A 19,572-nucleotide genomic window follows, 5' to 3' on the forward strand; every position below is an offset into this window, starting at 1 on the left:
CTTCCCCTCACTCAGTCTGCCCTCTACCACCTACAGCACACAGCAGCAGCCTGACAGACACACAGATGATGATGGTCACTCACTGTCAGCTGCTGCTGCTCCTCTTCAGTCAGCCATACACCTGCTGGCAGCCATCCAGTAGCAGAATCTCTCGGCTCCTCTCCTCACATGGCTGCCCCTCCTCCCCTCCTCACACACAGGACTATGCAGAGCAGTAGCTGAGGGGGAGGAGCTACAGCGCGCTGGGCTGCAGCGGCTGAGATCTTCATCACCCAACCACCTCCAGAAGCGGGACCCGGCGGGATTAGGTGAGTATAGGGGGCTCTAACGGGGGGTCGGGAGCCTGTCACCCCGGCACGGGGGGTGACAGGTTCCCTTTAAATATACTTTACCAGGGAACAGGTATTTAAACATATTTACAATATACATGCCATTAAAATAATGTCCCATTCAAAAGATAGGCACCTTTGTTAGCAGGGATGGCACTGCTGTTTCTAGTAAAGGATCCTCTGTCCATCCATGTAGGAGACTTTCTGGCCAAGCATGTGGCCGGATTTACATTAAGCCACTAAGGAGCTGGGAGCCCTTCAGTTTGTGCCTGTTTCCCTGGAGGATCTTTGTGGGGTCTGTCACATAGCGTATACAGACCCCTGCCACTACAGGGAGCCCGCAGCTGCATGTACTTGCACAGCGACCCCAACTAAGAGGGAATACCTGGTTGCTGCTTATTATATGCAGTATTCCCTTCTCATCTGGGGGCACTGTGCCGGGACTATATCTATTAGGGTGCGTTCACACCTACCGCATCCGCAGCTTATTTTTCTGCGGAAATCCGCAGGTCTGGTAGTGCAGATTTTAACCTGCGAGAAATCCGCATATGTGTGCATTTTGCGTTTTTTCTGCAGCAAGTTTATCGCAACTGAAATGTCAGTTTAAAATGTCTCTCATTCTAAACGGACATTTCAGTTGCAATAAACTTGCTGCAGAAAAACCGCAAAACGCACACATATTCGGATTTCTCGCAGGTTGAAATCTGCACTACCAGACCTGCGGATTTCCGCAGAAAAATAAGCTGCGGATGTGGTAGGTGTGAACGCACCCTTAAGCTGCCGAGTGACTGTGACAGCTGGGGGGGGGGTATCCTGTGGTTGTCAGGCTATATATGCAATCTAAGTATACAGCGTGCCCCCAGCTGTCACAGTCACCCAGAAGCTTAATAGATATAGTCCCAGCTTAGTACCTACAACTGAGAGGGAATCCCCGGTTAGGCATTCTCTATCGGAACACCCTGTGGCTGCCAGGTTATATATGCTATTTAACTATAATATAGCTTGCCTACCACATGGTAACCCCAGCTGTCACAGTCACCTGGAAGCATAATAGATAATTGTCCCCACACAGCGCCCCAGCAGAGACCGAGAATCCCCAGTAGAATCTATGATGCGTCTGGGAATTCCCTCTCAGCTTGGGCGCTGTGCTGGGACTATATCTATTATGTTGCCGGGCACAACGTCTACTTTCTAGCTTGCTGGGGACAGCTCACCTAAGTCTGTGCCCTCACTGAAGGCTGTGCTGACTGAAGAGAGGCATCTGTTCAGCTCAGCTTTATTAGTGGAGCAGCTGCGACTTAATGATCCCCCCAGCAGATCGGTCAAATATACTGATAATTGATTTGTGTGATAGGACCTCACCTCAGATACATAAATAGATAATCTATATAAAGATGTATGATTATATAGCTTTATGACTGAGATAGATAGATAGAACTATACATCTTTCTTTGTATTATCTATCTATCACTCATATTTACTTCACTATCCATTCAGTTAAATTAAAGAACGCTTTAATGGCACGTCCAAATTAAATATTTAGCATTGCCTAAGCAAAAAGAGTATAACAAATTAGGGTTTGGGGTTTTTTTGTGGGGGGAAAAAGGAGTGGATATGGTGTTAGAGGGGCAGGATTGGGGGTATAATAGTCTGGTGTCTTGTGTTCTTCTCAGTTGGTGTGGTTTGGAGGCATATAGGGGCAGTAAGGGGTTAGGGTTATCTATGTTTCTATCTAATGTATACCCTGAGGAAATTATAAACCATTGCACTAGTAGTCAGATCACTACAGTTGTGTGTATGGGTTATGTGTCTATAGCTTCACACGTAACGAATTTGCAGCTAGTTTGCAGCGAAATCAGCTGCAAATCCTGCTACTGTGATTTTCAATGAGGTTACATACCCGAGCAGGTAATGTATGCACTGGGCAGCGGCGGGTTAAATGGGCCGGAGTCTACAGACTTGCAGCAAAATAAAAATTCTGCTGCGGGTATGTAACCTCACTGAAAATAACAGTAGCAGGATTCGCAGCGGATTTCACAAACTGGCAGCTACCCTACAGAACTATTTTTTTATGTAGATTATGTCAGTGGAAGAAAACAAAGCACCTGTTATCTGGTATCTATGGTAACAAAGGTCAGGTTGCAGTGCACTTCTGGGAAATACAGAAGCCTCCTGGTCTCATTGTTAACACTGCAGTACACATACCAGAGCAGGAGAGAGGCTAAGGGCCCTATAACACAGGACGATTATCGTAGGAAAAATCGTTATATCATTCAAATTCAAATAATAATCGCTTTGTTGATTGCATCTTCTTAGCTGACCCTAAAATCATCGCTAATCGTTTGCTAAATATTCGCTAAATGTACACATCGTTTTTTCTTTTGCTGGGATCAGAAGGAGTAGACGATCATTGTAATGATCGCGAATAACAACTATCGTTCTGTAAATGGATGCAGGTTGTTCCCAAAATCTCTATTTTGCAATCATTTATCATTAAAAACCACTGGGGAGCAGCTTTTTTTACATGGATAGTGTTAAAATTGTGGTAGGTATTACTCCAAACATTATTTTGTTTTGTTTTGTGGCAGAACCCCTTTGAGTGTCCAAATTATAAATGTAGGAGTAACAAAAAAAAATAAAAACAGAAAACACTATAAATAAAATAATTAGTTATTGCATAATAAAATGTCATAATGAAATTTCTGCTCACTCCTCAATAAAAAATACACCTCCGTAGTAAATATAAATTGTGGCCAAACAAAAAAAATAAAACTGTATAATAAAAAAAGAGAGACAAAAATGGTACTGGTGGTCTTTGGCAGTAAAAAATATCCACCTGATATAATTACAAGAAGCAACCAAAATAATTTTTTTTATTTAAATCTGTAGGGTGGTGATTCACTTCTTTTCAATTTGAGCAAGGTGACTCATGATTCCTCCACCCCACACCCACCAGTTGCCTATTCATACACCATCAATGCCCATATTTCTAAAATTGGAGGGATTATTTGGCTGGCACTTCCTAAACTGGCACTTGAATAGCAGAGTAAGTTTTGTACAGTTCAAAGATAATTTACACCTAATGTCCTTGATATGTTCCGTGACCCTAGATTTCAGTTGTCGCAAAATTATCCCATCATAGTTCAGACCACTGTTGCACAATATAGGCCAATATTACTCCAACACCTCAGCCATTTCTCTCTATTGTAAGTGATAACATGTGATGAGTTTGGTGTTTGTGACAAGTTCTGCTGGTTCCTAGGGGTCAACATTTTTGTATCAATAAAGGAAAACTAACAGCAGGGTAAAAGATCCTAACCTGCTGTTACATTCCAGTAGGGCAGGGGACGCTGAGGAAGAAGACTGTTTAGTTACCTTCATCCCTAGTGCTGTTTTCCTTCAATCTACCATTTTATTAACATGTTAATTAGGTGGTTTGGTGCACTGGTGGAGTTAATACAGCACTGCACCCCTCTGATCCACCTCTCCCGCTTAATGCGTCTTACTGAATATTGAGGCGGCGCTCTGCAGTGATGTCACTTTGGCTGCTCATCACTGATGAGCACTGGATGAATATTCGTAAAGAGGGGCAGGTAGGTGGGTGGATCGGTGCACCAAATGATGTAGCCCGACCCCAGTGCACCAAAACTGCCTAATTTTAAGGGGTTATCCAGCGTTAGAAAAACACAGCCACTTCCAGAGACTTCCCGTTTCTTATAGTATGTTCATGTCACTTGTTTGAGCGGAGATCGGCGGCAGCGGAGGAGCGTACGCTCTTTCATAGACAGGCTATGGCACACTGAGGCAGGCAGGATAACTTTCTGACGTGGAATTACGCCTGATCTACTCAGTGTGAACATACCCTTCAGGTGTGGTTTGCAGTTAAGTTCCATTTACTTTGATGGAACGGAGTTGTAAAACATCACCCAAACTAGCGGCCAAGAGTCGGGCTGTCTCTGTAAGAAAGTGGCCATGTTTTTCTAACACTGGATAACCCCTTTAACTTATTAAAAAAAACTAGGAGATTGAAGGAAACAGACTTAAGGATAAAGGTGAAAAAACTCCCTTATTCCTAAGCATCTCCTACTCTATGGGAATGTAAGAGCAGGTTACATGAGGAAAAACATTCCTCTCCCATTGTCCCTAAAATAAATTTGCATAGGAGGGTGCACCTTTGTCTTCTATTGAAACTGTGGATGGGTGCATGGAAGATTAAACAATCTTCAGAGATGAAATAATTGTGGGTCAGAGCAAATGATAGTACTGTAATCTTAAGAGTAACTCCTTCAGGTCTGGATCCATGCCTTGCATGTCGAGAAAGAACCAGGTGGCAGTCATTCTTTTTTTTTAGGTTGACCAACACTGACAACAATGAATATGCTTAAAGTTGTTGTCTGGTTGAAAGACCCATTTTTTTATCTTACTGTGTGGTGCCTTGAAATATTCCTTTAACATCTCCATGTAATTTTTCTTAATCATAATGCCATCTATTTTATGAAGTACACCAGTTTCTGCTAAAGCAAAGCACCCCAACATGATGCAACTACCCCTGTGCTGAATGATTGGAGTTGTGTCCTTTGGCTTGCAGGTTCCCCTTTAATTTATTATTACAATATAAATACAACATAAATATTTCATTTGCCACTAAATGATGGTCACCAATGGCCATTCAGGTACATTTGCTTTAAGTTCTTCCCATAGATAAAACGTCGCCGGTGCCGCAGTCCCTCTATGACGCAGCTCCATTAGAATCAATCGACTGAACACAGGAAGTCTTGGTCATCTGCATGCTCACAGAGAAGGCAGTCGGTACTGTCCAGGACTTCCTGCGTTTAGTCTTTAGATTTAGATAAGGGGATTTCTGATACTTTAATCAAAAAAATAAAAAAATTAAAGTGTCAGTGTGTTGGTCTATCTATCTACAGTATATTATTTTTTAAATAAAGTTATTTATATTAAAGAAATGATAAAATAGTGTTGATGGTTCTATCACCAGAATACCCCTTTTAATAAGGGATTTAGGTTTCTTCTGTCCTTCCTCTTAAACTTCAGTGGACAGAGTATGGTCTACTAGTAACTACATCAGGTCCTTTTCAGAAAATAAATTATGTTCTAGGACCCTTAAGCACACTTAAGGACTCAGAAGTCACTTAAAGGTTCAACAAAAGAGTCATATACACATGGAAATGTACCAAACGTAGACAAGCGCAAACGGTGTTTGGTTTATTGAGCTCAGTGGGCCCAGTGAGTGTATGCTGCAGTGTATGTCCGTATACCATTCTGCGGGTATGCAGAGCTGTACCCCAAATGCAGACTATTTATCAAGATGTAATGTGTCGTGCCTAGTGCATCTCTTGTAGACAAGCTGCCTCCAGTAGATGGCCTTACAAAGACAACTTCCTTCTGGAGGAGAGCTATTACATGCCTATAGCGGAGCCTAGTGGGGTGATGAATGACACATTCTGCTTTAGGCATTCTTTCAGTCCCTATGTCATGTATCTCCTTTTCAAGCCATTCGGCACTCTGGACTACACATAACACATTATTTCAGTTTTGTCTGCTGTGTTCTTATACATTAACACACAGCACATGTTTCTGTTACTGCAGTGCGATTTAGGGTTTATAGTAGTTCTTCAGTATTCTGTTTTTTTATACAATTATTTTTTCATGCAAACATGACTCAATATTTGTTGTTGTTAAAACGTTCCTCGGTGCTCTCAGACCTTTAGTGTACTGTTTTCAGTTGTCAGTTGTTGTTTTTTTTTTTTTTTTTTTTTTTTTTATGAGTTTCAAGAATTACAGGATGTCAATATAGGATGTGTGCTTCTTCAAACAATAACCTTCATAATATAGTAATTGCATAAGCATCTTCAGACAATAATCTGAATGTACAGGAGGAAGTATTTTCAGAAACAGGAAGACTACAAATCATACTGTCTTACTAAGGTGCAAACTGTGTCAGAGCAAGTCATACATGGACTACAGGATTTAGCTCTTTTCTGTAAATCAATACTACCATGCCTAGGAGAAGGACTATGGAAACAACTTACCTCTCCTTGTGCCCGCGGTGAGCGGCAGGAGCAAATGAAGTACTCCATAGCGTATATCTCACATCAAGCAGATGATATAGAACCGCAGCTCCTTCTGTGCATTTCACCAAGGGAATTGGACAGCAAGGGGCACATTTTTCTAATATGCACCCCTGACGTATGCCAAGTAAAAAGCACAGGTTTTTGTCTTTTCCGTGACGTACGCCAGGCACAAACCTTGCACTCCTGAAGAGCAGGCAGGGGGGCACAAGGTAGGGTGGAGGCCTCCTCCTGTGTCAAATTTATCATGGTTTACAGGCTCGGACTGGCCCACTGGGGCCTCCCTGTTTGGGATCTTCAGGCCCGACATGAATTCCCCCAGCATGCTGCACATTTCTGTCACCCTGGTCACTCACTGCCTCTATATAGTGAGCTGGGGTTTCAGCTTATTGAAAAGAAGCAGGGAGTGACCAGGGTGGCTGGCAGCAGCATGTAGTCCAGGCCCTCCCCCTGCACTCTCGGTGGACGGCCTTCCTCTTTTGGCAGCATGTAGTGCAGGCCCGACCTCTCCCTTTGCACTCTCTGTGGACGAACTCCCTGCTCATAACAGGCACAATCTATCTTCCTACCTGTCGCCAGGGTGCCCCCCCCCCCCAAGTGAAAGACAGGAAGATGCAGAAAGAAGCAGCAGGGCCCCTCTGCATTAGGCCTGCAATCTGCAAGTGATCAGCTGTAGCCAACAATGTCACATTTCAATGCACGCAGCATGATGATGTCATCACACTGCTTGCACTGGGTCTGTCCAGCAGGAAGAAGAGCCCCAGCATGAGAGCTGGGTTGGGTAGAAGATGTTTATTTAAAGGGGAAACCCAGCCCTTAAGAATTTTTTATATACCGCTGGCTTTACATAGAACATAGTAACAATCCTAATCTTACCTAACCACACTCCCCCGGGGTCTTCCTGCAGCATCTTTGGGTCTCCCAGCTGAAAGCTCCCTCTTCCACTTGAGACTGACAGTGACAGCCAATTACTGACCGAAGCAGGAATTCGTTGCAGCTAGGGATTGGCCTAGGGGGCTGTCACTGCCGAGACAAGAAGTGGTCGGGGGGGGGTTTCAGGAGGACCCGGGGGAGCATGGTTAGGTAAGAATAGGAGTTTTAATACTGTATGTTCTATATATATATATATATATATATATATATATATATATAGGAAGCAATGTACAAAAAATGTAAAGGACTGGAGTACCAGCTAAGTACTGTATGAGGAGATTATTTAACTACTTTATGGAGGCACTTTTTGCGTAAATACTTTGTGGGAGCACTATTAGGGGGGTAAATGCCTGACATGATAACATTTTAATGACCACTGATGCCTTTCACAACGGTCATTAAACAGCCTTATTCTAGCCCAACACCTTGATGTGGCTAGGCTAGAATTAACAGTCATGGATCTCCTCACCTCTGCTGTAATAGAAGAGCAGACTAGATGGACCAGGTGGTCATTTTCTATGTTTCTAAGGCTGTGTTCACACATGGTGCAATTTTAGTGAAATTTCTACATAAATGGTACCACAGTTTTGCACATTGGGATACAATAGCACCATTTTACTATGATATAGCTAAAAATGTGTCAGTCACATGAATAACTTAACCAAAAATGTGATGTGTGAACACAGCCTAAGTACTTGGAGAATTCTCTATACCTGGAAGTTTATTGCAAAAAATAGGGGCTCCTGTCGGGTTGATAGGACTCCCTGCTTCACTTTAAAAATGTAAGTGGCACACTTTGCTTTTTATATATGATGCCTTAAAAATATTGTATAAGTGATACTGCTAGTATTGCTGGTCACATACACAGTTCTAAGCAAAGTAGCTATATTAACATGAAATAATTGTGATTATATCTGTGTATGTAGGTTGGGCCCTTAGCATCAATTTCTTTGGTGGGGCCAAAGACCCCCAGTTTGACACTGATAGTTTACATCTGGAAACAGGCGTAAACCATGGCAGAAATCTACAATTTTGTTTACGCTGTTCATCGTGCGGGAACAATAATGTTATATTTTAATAGATCAGACAATTCTGCACGCTACGATATATAATATCTGTGTTTATTTATTTTACATAATATAATTTTTATAATAGGCGAGGAGGGGTTTTAAACCTTTATTGGGGGGGGGGGGGGTTTATATAAAAGGTAAAAAAAAAAAAAAACAACACTTTTATTTTACAGTAAAACATGTAATCATTAGATTGCTCCTACTGATCTATGCTATGGCATAGGATAGATCAGTGTTACTGGCGATCTGTGCATAGAGTCTGCACTCGGGACACTGATGTGTGCGGGACCACTCTCACTGCAGCGGTCCCACACACATCAAACCCCTCACAGTCAGGAACATATATATATACATATATATACATATATATATATATATATATATATATATATATATATATATATATATATATATACGCTCCTGCTCAGGGGCAGCTTAACTTTACCATAGGCCCCGGGTTGTTTACCAATCCTGGGCCCCCCTACCCTACTGTACATATGGCAGCACTAGCGTGGTGTTCATAGTACAGGATAGATAATGTCATGCTGCACTGATCTCTGCAAAATTGTGGTAAAAAAGCATGCATTTTTGCTAATCATGGCAAAACTGTAGCCAGGGACAATACTCAACTTAAAGTATAAGTCTGTTTGGATGGCCATGGGCCCCCCAGGAACTCAGGGCCCCGCACCCAAAAAGGACCTATTATAATCCGCTACTACTCCTGCTGCACTGGGTATGAGCAGGAGTAACGTATATAAACATATTGCTGATGTGAAGGGTTAAAATTTGTATCCCACAATGCATCGTGGCTAATACTATTGCCACCTTTCAGAGAATTCTGTAAGTGTCCATAGAGACTTCTGAATTCTGATTGTGAAACTCCATGCTATATGCTATGTGTGTTTGTGTATGTGTGTATATATTTATATAGGTATTTCTATTATTTCTAAACAGGTTAAACTGCCAGCAATAAATCCTAAATTTATGAATGATAACACTGTAACTGCATCTGGAAAAGGACCTCCTTTGACAAGAGCCAAGGATGCAAAGCTTGGAAAGAAATGTTTCTTTCCACCAATGTAAGTATAGAGCAGTTTTAAGAAAACTGTGTTTTAAAGAGGTTTTGTCTACATCTAGAATGATGCATTGTGTGAAATTAAACATATTTCAAATGTACAAGCACTACTGAAAATGTCCTGTTTTAGAGTTATAGACTTAATAATCCCCCATGATTTGCATTGTCTTGATTTGATTTGCCCTTGTTACAACCCACTAAAGGCCCTATTCCACTGAACGATTATCGGCCGTTACGGACGATACTCGTCCTGTGGAATAGAAGGCAACGATCAGCCGACATCATTCATGTCAAACATGTTGAAAGACAAATGACTGTGATAGCAGCGATCTGCTGTCGTCGCTCCGTGGAATAGGAGCAGCGGCAGCAGACAGCCACTATCCTCTATGGGCTGCCCGGACAGTCTAGAGATCACCCAGCCAGCTGTTTTTGTGCAACAACTCCTATTAACACAACCAAACTGCGTGTTGCCATTTTACTAAGCATTTTTGGATGTATGGCTGCTACAAACCACCTATAGGAGTAATATAGCAAAAAACACTTTCTCATCTGCACAACAGCAGATGAGAAAAGCACTCTATAAAAAAAACATTTTAGGAACTAAGACAAATGGCATGCAAGCTCTAGGTACAGACCACATTATTTCCAGATGCATATTTACCTAGAAAATATTACATGCAAAATTGTAATAGTAAACATTTACCTGCACTTTTTCTACTTGCTGATACTGCAGGCCAGGGAATAAAAGTGACTCGGTTAATTTTGGCAAATTGCTTAGCAACGGATATGGAGATGAATGGTATCGTCAGCATGAACAAGATAAAACACCTGTACAGAAGGGCAAAATGAAAGGTAAATTACTGAGACTGAAATGTGGTTTCTTTTTACGTGAAATCATTTTGTTTGACATTCATGACAAAGGTATCGAAAAACACTGCTTTTATCGCTTACAATGTGTTTACTAAACCCAGAAATTATACGCAGTTGTTTTTATTATTTTTATTATTATTATTACTACTACTACTACCGTACTACTATACTACTAGGGATGAGTGAACTGGCTGAGGTTCGGGTTCGTATGAACCTAAACCATCGGTTTCTGATTCCCGCTGTCTGCCCGCTCCGTGGAGAGTGTGGATACAGCCTGAGGACCTCCTAGAAAACTGGGATAACATTGTTGTATCCCAGTTTTCTAGGCGGTCCTTAAGGTTGTATCCACCCTCTCCACGGAGCGGGCAGACAGCGGGAATCAGAAGCCGATAGTTCAGGTTCATACGAACTCGAACCTCAGCCGCTTCACTCATCTCTTTATACTACTACACTACTACTACTACTACAGTCTTTCCTTTTTTTCTTTTTTGATACCACAGATATTTTGTTGAAGTTTATTTACTGTGGATGGCCAGTGTTAGAATGTTATTAGTTAAAGGGTTGTCCAGGTTAAATGTAATAAACATGCTATACTCACCTCTTCTGGTCCCTAGCAGCTGCCATGGCATTGGCTGAACAAATAGGTCCGGTGGGGTCAGATGACATTGAGCCTGAAAGAGGCATAAACCAGTAGGAAATGGAAGCATTGGTTTGGCAGCTGCAGAAATCAGTAAAGTGAGTATAGCGTGTTTATTATTTTTACGCCTCCCCCAGCCACTGATAAAATTTGTGTTTTCCCCAGACAACCCCTTTAGGCATAGACAATATTTAGCTATTTCAGTCCATCCAAAAACCTGTTAAAAATCAATTACCAACTCCATTACAAGCCATACACAAGGAACTATTAAGGGAGTCAGTCTTGGGGGAAGTGAATATCTCGCTGCAGCCAATGCTGATGATGTCCTTCTAATGATCTCAAACACTTTCCAGGCTCTTTCCGCCATGCCATCACTTCTCAAAAAGTTCAGAACCCTCTCTAATTTTAAAATATAGAGGGGAAATTCTCAAATCTTTCAATATACCACCCCTGTTCCGATCCTGTTTAGACAACTTTCACCATTTCATTCGTCTGCAGCACATCTTAAATACCTAGACATTAAAATAGCAACTTATCACAACTTTGTGCTTTATAATAGACCCTTCTTGTAAAATACCTTGCTGAAACTAGAAACATTAGCCCCTTAATGACCCAAGACATACCTGAAGTAAGCCCTCTCTGTACTGTGCCACTCCTGGCTGCGGCTCTTACCCCTTTTCCCTGTGTCGGCTAGTTAACCCTTTAATAGGGTATTCCAGGCAAAACATATTTTTAAATATGTTATTGCATAAAGAAAGTTATACAAATTCCTAATATATACTAATTATGGGAAATGCACATATAGTGCTATTTCCCTAAACTTAGTAGATCAGGCAAGCTCACTTCCTGAAAAAAACGTGACGTCACGTCTCAAGTGTAGGGTCCAGCAGGGGGCGCATGTAAATATATAGAAATAGATTAGACGTCTATTCTCCCTCCCTCTGTCCCACCCCCTGCCCCGTCCTATTACAGCTTCTGCAGTGGGGTGAGAGCTCCATATCTGATGCTCACCCCAACTAGCCACCCCCACTAAGCCAGTCTCCCCCCTGCGCCTCAGCGCTCACCCCGCCGCCCGATCCCGGCGGGGTGAGCGCTCCTCCTCCTTTTACCAAGTTCTCTCCCGTGCTGCCCACTCTCCCGTGTCGTCCGTTCTCCCGTGCACGAGTGCTCACTCGCCGCCGGGTCCTGGCGGGTAGAGCGCACCTGCACCTTCTTCCAAGTTCTCTCCTGTGCTCCTGTGCCTTCTCTCCCGTGCTGCCCGCTCTCCTGTGCACCTTCTCCCATGCACGAGCTTGGGAGAAGGTGCTTGAGCGCTCACTCCGCCGGGACCGGTCAGCGGGAGAGCGCAAGCAATTTGGGAGAAGGTACGGGAGCGGGAAGCACGGGAGAGCAGGCACAGGAGCACGGGAGAGAACTTGGTAGAAGGTGCAGTAGCGCTTACCCTGGCGGCGGGTGAGCGCTAGTGCACAGGAGAGCGGGCAACACGAGAGTAGGTGCATGGGAGAGCGGGCGACATGGGAGAGTGGGCAGCACGGGAGAGAACTTGGAAGAAGGAGCGCTCACCCCGCCGGGACCAGGCGGTGGGGTGAGCGCTGAGGCACAATGGGGGAGACGGGCTGACATGAAGCAAGCTGCTTTGGAGAAGGTGCAGCTTGCTTGTGAGGAGGTGCATGAGCGCTCACCCCGCAGGGGGGAGACTGGCTTAGTGGGGGCGGCTAGTTGGGGTGAGCATCAGATAAGAAGCGCTCACTCCACTGCAGAAGCTGTAATAGGACCGGGCAGGGGGTAAGACAGAGGGAGGGAGAATAGACGTCTAATCTATTTCTATACTTTCACATGCGTCCCCTGCTGGACCCTACACTTGGGACGTGACGTCACATTTTTTTTTTTCAGGAAGTGAGCCTGCCTGATCTACTAAGCTGAGGGAAATAGCACTATATGTGCATTTCCCATAATTAGTGTATATTAGCGATTTGTATAACTTTTTTTATGTAATAACATATTTAAAAGTACATTTTGCCCGGAGTACCCCTTTAATTGCTGCTGTCAAAACTTCAGCACCCCCTACCCCTACACTCACACACTGCTCCCCACTCGCTGCCTGTGCCTGTAATAGGATAGACAGCAAGTGGGGAACGAAAAGAAAGCAAACGCTAACCTGACAGGTCGGCGCTTGTTTTCTTCTCTTTAAGTGTCACTGTCGTCATATCTTTCAAAATCTTAATCAACAGTATATGTGATATAAAGCAAGTTTGCAATATACATTCATTATTTTTGTTGTTGTTATCTTGCTGTAAAACAAAGCTGAACCACAAATCCAGGTCACGGCTCAATGTGTCCATCAATCACACGACTACCTTCTCTCTGTGAGCGCTGAGATGGCCTGGGATACACAGGACTTCCTGCTTTCTGACTGTTTCCTGTTTTTTGAGAAAGCAGGGAGTGCCTTGTTTTCCATGATAACTAAAAAATAATTAATGAATGTAAATTGCAAACTTGCTTTATATCCTATCTACTGTTTATTTAGATTTTGAAAGTTATAACGACAGTGACATTTTAATTGTTAGAAGATCCAGGGCAGAAGATTTTCTACCACTAAAACACTAAATATTGAAGAGCAAACCCATGTATATGAGTCTCACATACACCAGGCTGGGTTTGCTCTTCAATTTTTCATACAGCTATGATTTATCATAGTGATTTTGTTCTGCATTCTCGTGTTACTAATTCATGCATACCTTATTGTAGCATGTCGGGCATTCACCCACCTTAATGCTTTGCTGGTGCATTTTGTGATCCTAGATATTTTGGGGGTTGACAGGCATTTACTTGGACCATGTTTGGTCCGTTTTTTAAGTAGCTTTAACATTTTTTGTAATGTTGTTTACGATTCTAATAGATGATTTTCTATATTCTTCATTATAGGAGTGTGCATTTCTGTTTTTCATATGGTCTCTTTTTTAGTTGGTATCTCTATAATATTGCTAACTGTGACATCTGCTGGAGGTGTAGAAAAGAACGTAGAACATTTCTGCACATTTAGTGATCTGTACACAACTTGTCGCCTGGTGGTTCCATGACTTCCAAATATGTAACACTCCCATCCTTAGAAGACGCTGTACTCACACTACCAAACTCACTGACACAAGGGTTTATTCCAGTTTCTACTGGCAGCTGCTAGACTGATCATCCCCATTAACGGGTTAACCACTGACATACACTCAATTGATACCTGTAAACCACTTTGGATACACTGCAGATACTAGACATCATGTTTGGGAAGGGATATACTGTATATGGGAAATGACAGGAACTAAGCGCTGGTGAGCAGAAGGCTTCAACCGTATTCTGCTTCCTGGACAACCCCTATAATGCTGCGCCTGGCAAAAAGTCACAGATTTTATGTGCAATTCACCTGCTTTGGCAAAATGTCACAGATTTTTGTGCAATCTACGGTGCTGAGGGGCGTGCCCTCCTGTATACGATTTACAGCTGCACACAAGCGGAAATCATGCGGAAATCTACACCTGCTTGAAGCAGCAGATTCAGATGTGCCAGATTTATGATGTTATTAAAAATGTTGAATTTGAAAACCTTTCTTGACCTGTGAAGAATGAACTATTTGAGTATTAATACACTTTTTTTCTGTGTTTTACAGGTTCTGATTAACAAATAGAGGGGAAGCCTATAACATCCATACAGATTCACACTGGATGCTTAGGAAAAATAATAGAGAAAAACACAATAAACCTTAATAAACAGCACCTCTAAGAAACTGACTAAATGACTAGTAATAACATTTTGTTTACCTAAGTTTGAAAATAAGATAAAAAAAATAGTTCTTACCCATTTTTTTATCAATTTAGTAAAATAAAAATCTGTGCAAATAAGTGTGTGATTTGATATATATTTGATTCGTTGTGCAGTTGGAAAAGACAAACAGTAGTTACAGATCCTGCAAGGCTTAAAGGGGTAGTCCACCCAAATTTTTTTTCTTTCAAATCAACTGGTGCCATAAAGTGCCAGAGATTTGTAATTCACTTCTATTAAAAAATCTTAAGTCTTCCAGTACTTATCAGCTGCTGTGTGTCCAGCAGGAAGTGGTGTTTTCTTTCCTGTCTGACCCAGTGCTCTCTGTTGCCTCCTGTGTCCATGTCAGGAACTGTCCAAAGCAGGAGCAAATCCCCATAGAAAACCTCTCCTGCTCTCCAGACTGGAAATAATACAACTTCCTGTTGGGCATACAGCAGCTGATAAGTACTGGAAGGCTTGAGATTTTTTAATAGAAGTAAATTACAAATCTCTGGCACTTCATGGTAGCAGTTGATTTGAAAGAAAAATTTTTTGGGTGGACTACCCCTTTAAATGGGTATTCCAAGAAAAACTAACTTGTTGCCTATCCACAGGCGATTATTGGCCCGATCGCACGATTAACTATTTCGAAGTAACGATTTTTTTTTTTATAACGATCAGCGTTTAGACGGTACGATAAATCGTACGGAAAAATCGTTTTGCGATCGCGCGCCCGCAGCCCGGCCCGCCCGCCCGTCAGTCAGCCTAATAACAATCACACCTAATTCTGATTGGCTGGGATTGGTATGGCCTCTGCCGCAGCAATGTCATGAAGAAGCGCCGAAATGCCCCCAGCAACCAGGCCGGCACCTAAGGTCAGCACTGCCAGAGAGCCAGCCGCATGTTCCGGCTGTGCAGGGAGCTGAGCGCGGCCTGGCTCCTGACACACAGGTACAGCACGTGACCCGCAGCTCTATTTATTCCTATGGAGCCATTGGAAAGAGCCAGGTGTTGTACTCTGTTCTCTCTGGCGGCTCCATAGAGAATGAATGGAGCCAAACAAACCAAACATATTAAAAAGAATAGGACCCAGAACAGACCCTTGTGGCACACCACTTGTAACCAGTCTCTGCTCAGAATACACACCATTAACAACAACCCTCTGATATCTATCATTTAGCCACCCACTATTCTACTGAACTATCCAGGAATTAAAATGGTTCTCCTTTAAAATAATTTTCCTTTCAAATCCACTGCTGACAAAGTTTTATAGATTTGTTATTTACTTTTTTAAAAATTTGTTATTTACTATTTAAAAATCTTTCTTCTTTTAGTTCTTTTAGTACTTATCAGCTGCTGTGTGTCCTGCAGGAAATTGTGTCTCTGACACAGTGCTCTCTGCTGCCACCTCTCCATGACAGGAACTGTCCAGAGCAGTAGCAAATTCACATTGAAAATCTTTCCTGCTTTGGGCAGTTCCTGTCACGGACAGAAGTGGCAGCAGAGAGCATTGTGTCAGACTGGAAAGAAAACACCACTTACTGAAGGGCGTACAGCTGCTGATAAGTTGTAAAAGACTTAAAGGGGTTGTCCGGCGCTAAAAAATTATTCACAGAATAACACACATTACAAAGTTATACAACTTTGTAATGTATGTTATGTCTGTGAATGGCCCCCTTCCCCGTGTCCCACCACCCCCACCCGTGTACCCGGAAGTATGGTGCGCTATACATACCTGTCACGTGCCGACCACGGTCTCCGATCCTCAGCAGTGACGTCTTCTTCGGGCGGCCGGCGGATCTTCCCGAGTGCCGGCCGCCCTCTGCAGCGTCATCCGAAGCTCAGCCGCGATTGGCTGAGCATAACTGTGCTCAGCCAATCGCAGCTGAGCAGCTGATGACGTGACCGGGTCATCAGCCGCAATTGGCTGAGCACAGTTATGCTCAGCCAATCGCGGCTGAGCTTCGTATGACGCTGCAGAGGGCGGCCGGCACTCGGGAAGATCCGCCGGCCGCCCGAAGAAGACGTCACTGCTGAGGATCGGAGACCGTGGTCGGCACGTGACAGGTATGTATAGCGCACCACACTTCCGGGTACACGGGTGGGGGTGGTGGGACACGGGGAAGGGGGCCATTCACAGACATAACATACATTACAAAGTTGTATAACTTTGTAATGTGTGTTATTCTGTGAATAATTTTTTAGCGCCGGACAACCCCTTTAAGATTTAAGAGAAGTAAATTACATATTTATATTACATATTTATATTCATCAGTATATTTGAAAGAAAGAAAATTTGCTGGAGTATCCCTTTAAGCCCAAACTTCTCTATCTCAGCTTTTTATGGAGAATTGTATCAAAGGCTTTGCTGAAGTACAGATTAGCAATATCCACGGCACCTTCTTCATCCAAAACTTTTGTGACATAATCAAAGAAATCAGTGAGATTAGTCTGACATGATCTGCCTGCAGTAAAGCCATGCTGGTTTGTATCTATCAAACTGTTGATCCTTAAGTGATTCATTATCTTCTTTTTTAAGAAGTGTTTCTATAATTTTTTACTAGCTCAGGAGCTGAAAGTGCGTACCTCACTGTTCATGAGGGGCCGTCGCAATCCTGTGGACACCCGCCATTAACCCTTTTAATGCCGCATTAAAATGTCTGTGACAGGAGTAGGGATGGTCCGAACATAGTTTGGTTTGGGTTCGTACGAACCCGAACTCTCGGTAATGATTCCCGCTGTCTGCCCGCTCCGTGGAGAGGGTGGATACAGCGGGAGGACCGCCTGGAAAACTGGGATACAGCCATAGCCATAGGCTGTATCCCAGTTTTCCAGGCGGGAATCTGATGCCAAGCGTTCGGGTTCATACGAACTCGAACCTCGGCAGTTTCTTAAGAGGGGTTTGGTCCGTTGATCTTGGCTTCAGATTGTTCTTTTTATTTGTATGCACCACAAGGCGTGTGGTGGCATGTGAAGCTGCAGCGGTGACCTTCCTATTGCATGCGCATGATAGTGTTGTACCTATTGTTAGTACAACCATCCCAGGTAAGTGGTTATTTGCTTACCCACCCTGTGTCCCTGTGCCATTTTTATATTACTATACCAGAAGGCGCCCTAGTGTCTTTTTTTTCTGTTTGTTAAATGTAATGCATGCATGTTATAGTCCCATAAAGAGACTGAACCCTTTGAAGACCAGGCCAATTTTCATTTTTGCGCTTTAGTTTTTTCCTCCTCACGATTAAAAATCTGTAGCGCTTGTATTTTTTTCATCTACAGACAAAAATGATCCCCTATTTTTTGCACCACTAATTCGCAATGACTTAATTTTTTTCTGAGAAACAAAATTATATGGGCAGCAAAATTGAAAATAAAACAATTTTTTTTTATTTTGTGGGGGGTCACATTATATATATGTTTCTCACGTCTGTATGTTTACAATTACAAGCAACTTGTATAACTTATTTTATTTGACAGCTTTTAAAAAATTGTAATCATTTAAAAACTATGTTCCTTAAAATTGCTCTATTACCATCCTTATAACGCTTTTATTAATTGGTCTATAGGGTTGTATGAGGTGTTATTTCTTGTGCCATGATCTGTACTTTCTATCGGTACCTTGTTTGTGTATATGTGACTTTTTGATCACTTTTTATTACAATTTTTCTGGATTTGATGCAACCAAAAATACCTAATTTTGCACTTTGGGATTTTTTTGCACTTACGCCGTTTAGCGTGCATGATCAGGAATGTGATAATTTAATAGTTTGGGCAATTACGCACGCAGCAATACCAAATATGTTTGTTTCACTTATTTTTATTTTTAAATTTGGAAAAGGGGGGTGATTCAAACTTTTATTAGGGGAAGGGGCTTTTTGTTAATGAAATCTATGTTGTTGTTTTTTTACATACAATAAATACCAGTCAACCTGGGGGACTTCTAATACAACTAAACTGATCTCTCAAAGATCAGTGTAGTATACTTTTTACAGCACTGATCGCTGAGACCACCATCATGTTTGACAGCTGCATTTGTCTTAATTAGCAGGCACAGCGATCGGACCATGCCCACTGATAGCAGCAAGGAGTTCAGAGTGGGGTCTTGGCGCAGCCCCCCTCTGAACTCCCCTAGCGGTGCCAGGACCTACATTTACATCCTGGGTCATCAGGAGGTTAAAAAGTGTGATAAAAATAAAAAAAAAGTTTGTAAAAATATGCCAAAGCCCCTCCAATAAAAGTTGATATCCTTCCTTTCCCATTTTATAAATAAAACACAAAAATAATAAAACAAATAAATATATTATATAGTGTGCCTAAGTGTCCATTCTATTAAAATAAAGCAATGTTGTTCTCGCACGGTGAACAGGCTAAAAAGAAGAGAGAGGCGCCATAGGGTAATATCATCAGAGATTGGGTAAAAAAGGGGAGCACATATGGTTATGCTCACCTTTATGTGTTGTACGAAGAGTATAACACCTTGTAGCGCTATCAGTGAAGATAGTATGGATGTCCACAGCAGCCAATCCAAGAGTATGCTGTAGATCTTAAGCCACGAGATCCCCGTTGCCAGAGAGTAGTGATGTGTCACAGCCACGGGATTTAGCCGGGCTGAAGCAAAAAGGACCTGGTTCGGCGCTGGACGGTATTATGAACAATATGATAAACTGCGAAATAATTTATTGTCTCATAAACAACGTGTTTCGAGGTGTAGTACTAACAAAAAGCGGTAAAAAACACCGGTATTGCTGAATTTTTATTACATTTTATGTATAAAAAAATT

The 19,572-nt window shown here is 42.4% G+C and overlaps 1 protein-coding gene across 4 annotated transcripts in view; it reads left to right on the top strand.

Annotated features, from left to right (window-relative positions):
- Nucleotides 1-14,880, top strand: part of C2H7orf57 (chromosome 2 C7orf57 homolog) — a 41,791-nt gene extending 26,911 nt beyond the window's left edge. For 2 of the 4 annotated variants that reach the window (XM_069960369.1, XM_069960372.1), the window contains exons 6-9: nt 9,376-9,500; nt 10,230-10,348; nt 10,981-11,101; nt 14,662-14,880. In XM_069960369.1, coding sequence (XP_069816470.1) covers nt 9,376-9,500; nt 10,230-10,348; nt 10,981-11,060 — 324 coding nt within the window. In that variant the 3' untranslated portion in view covers nt 11,061-11,101; nt 14,662-14,880. The remainder of the gene's footprint in view (nt 1-9,375; nt 9,501-10,229; nt 10,349-10,980; nt 11,102-14,661) is intronic. The other 2 variants (XM_069960370.1, XM_069960371.1) reach the window with 2 other exon arrangements.
- Nucleotides 14,881-19,572: the final 4,692 nt, after the last annotated feature.

This window comes from Dendropsophus ebraccatus, chromosome 2 (genome assembly GCF_027789765.1).
Source record: "Dendropsophus ebraccatus isolate aDenEbr1 chromosome 2, aDenEbr1.pat, whole genome shotgun sequence".
Classification (NCBI taxonomy): Eukaryota; Metazoa; Chordata; class Amphibia; order Anura; family Hylidae; genus Dendropsophus; species Dendropsophus ebraccatus.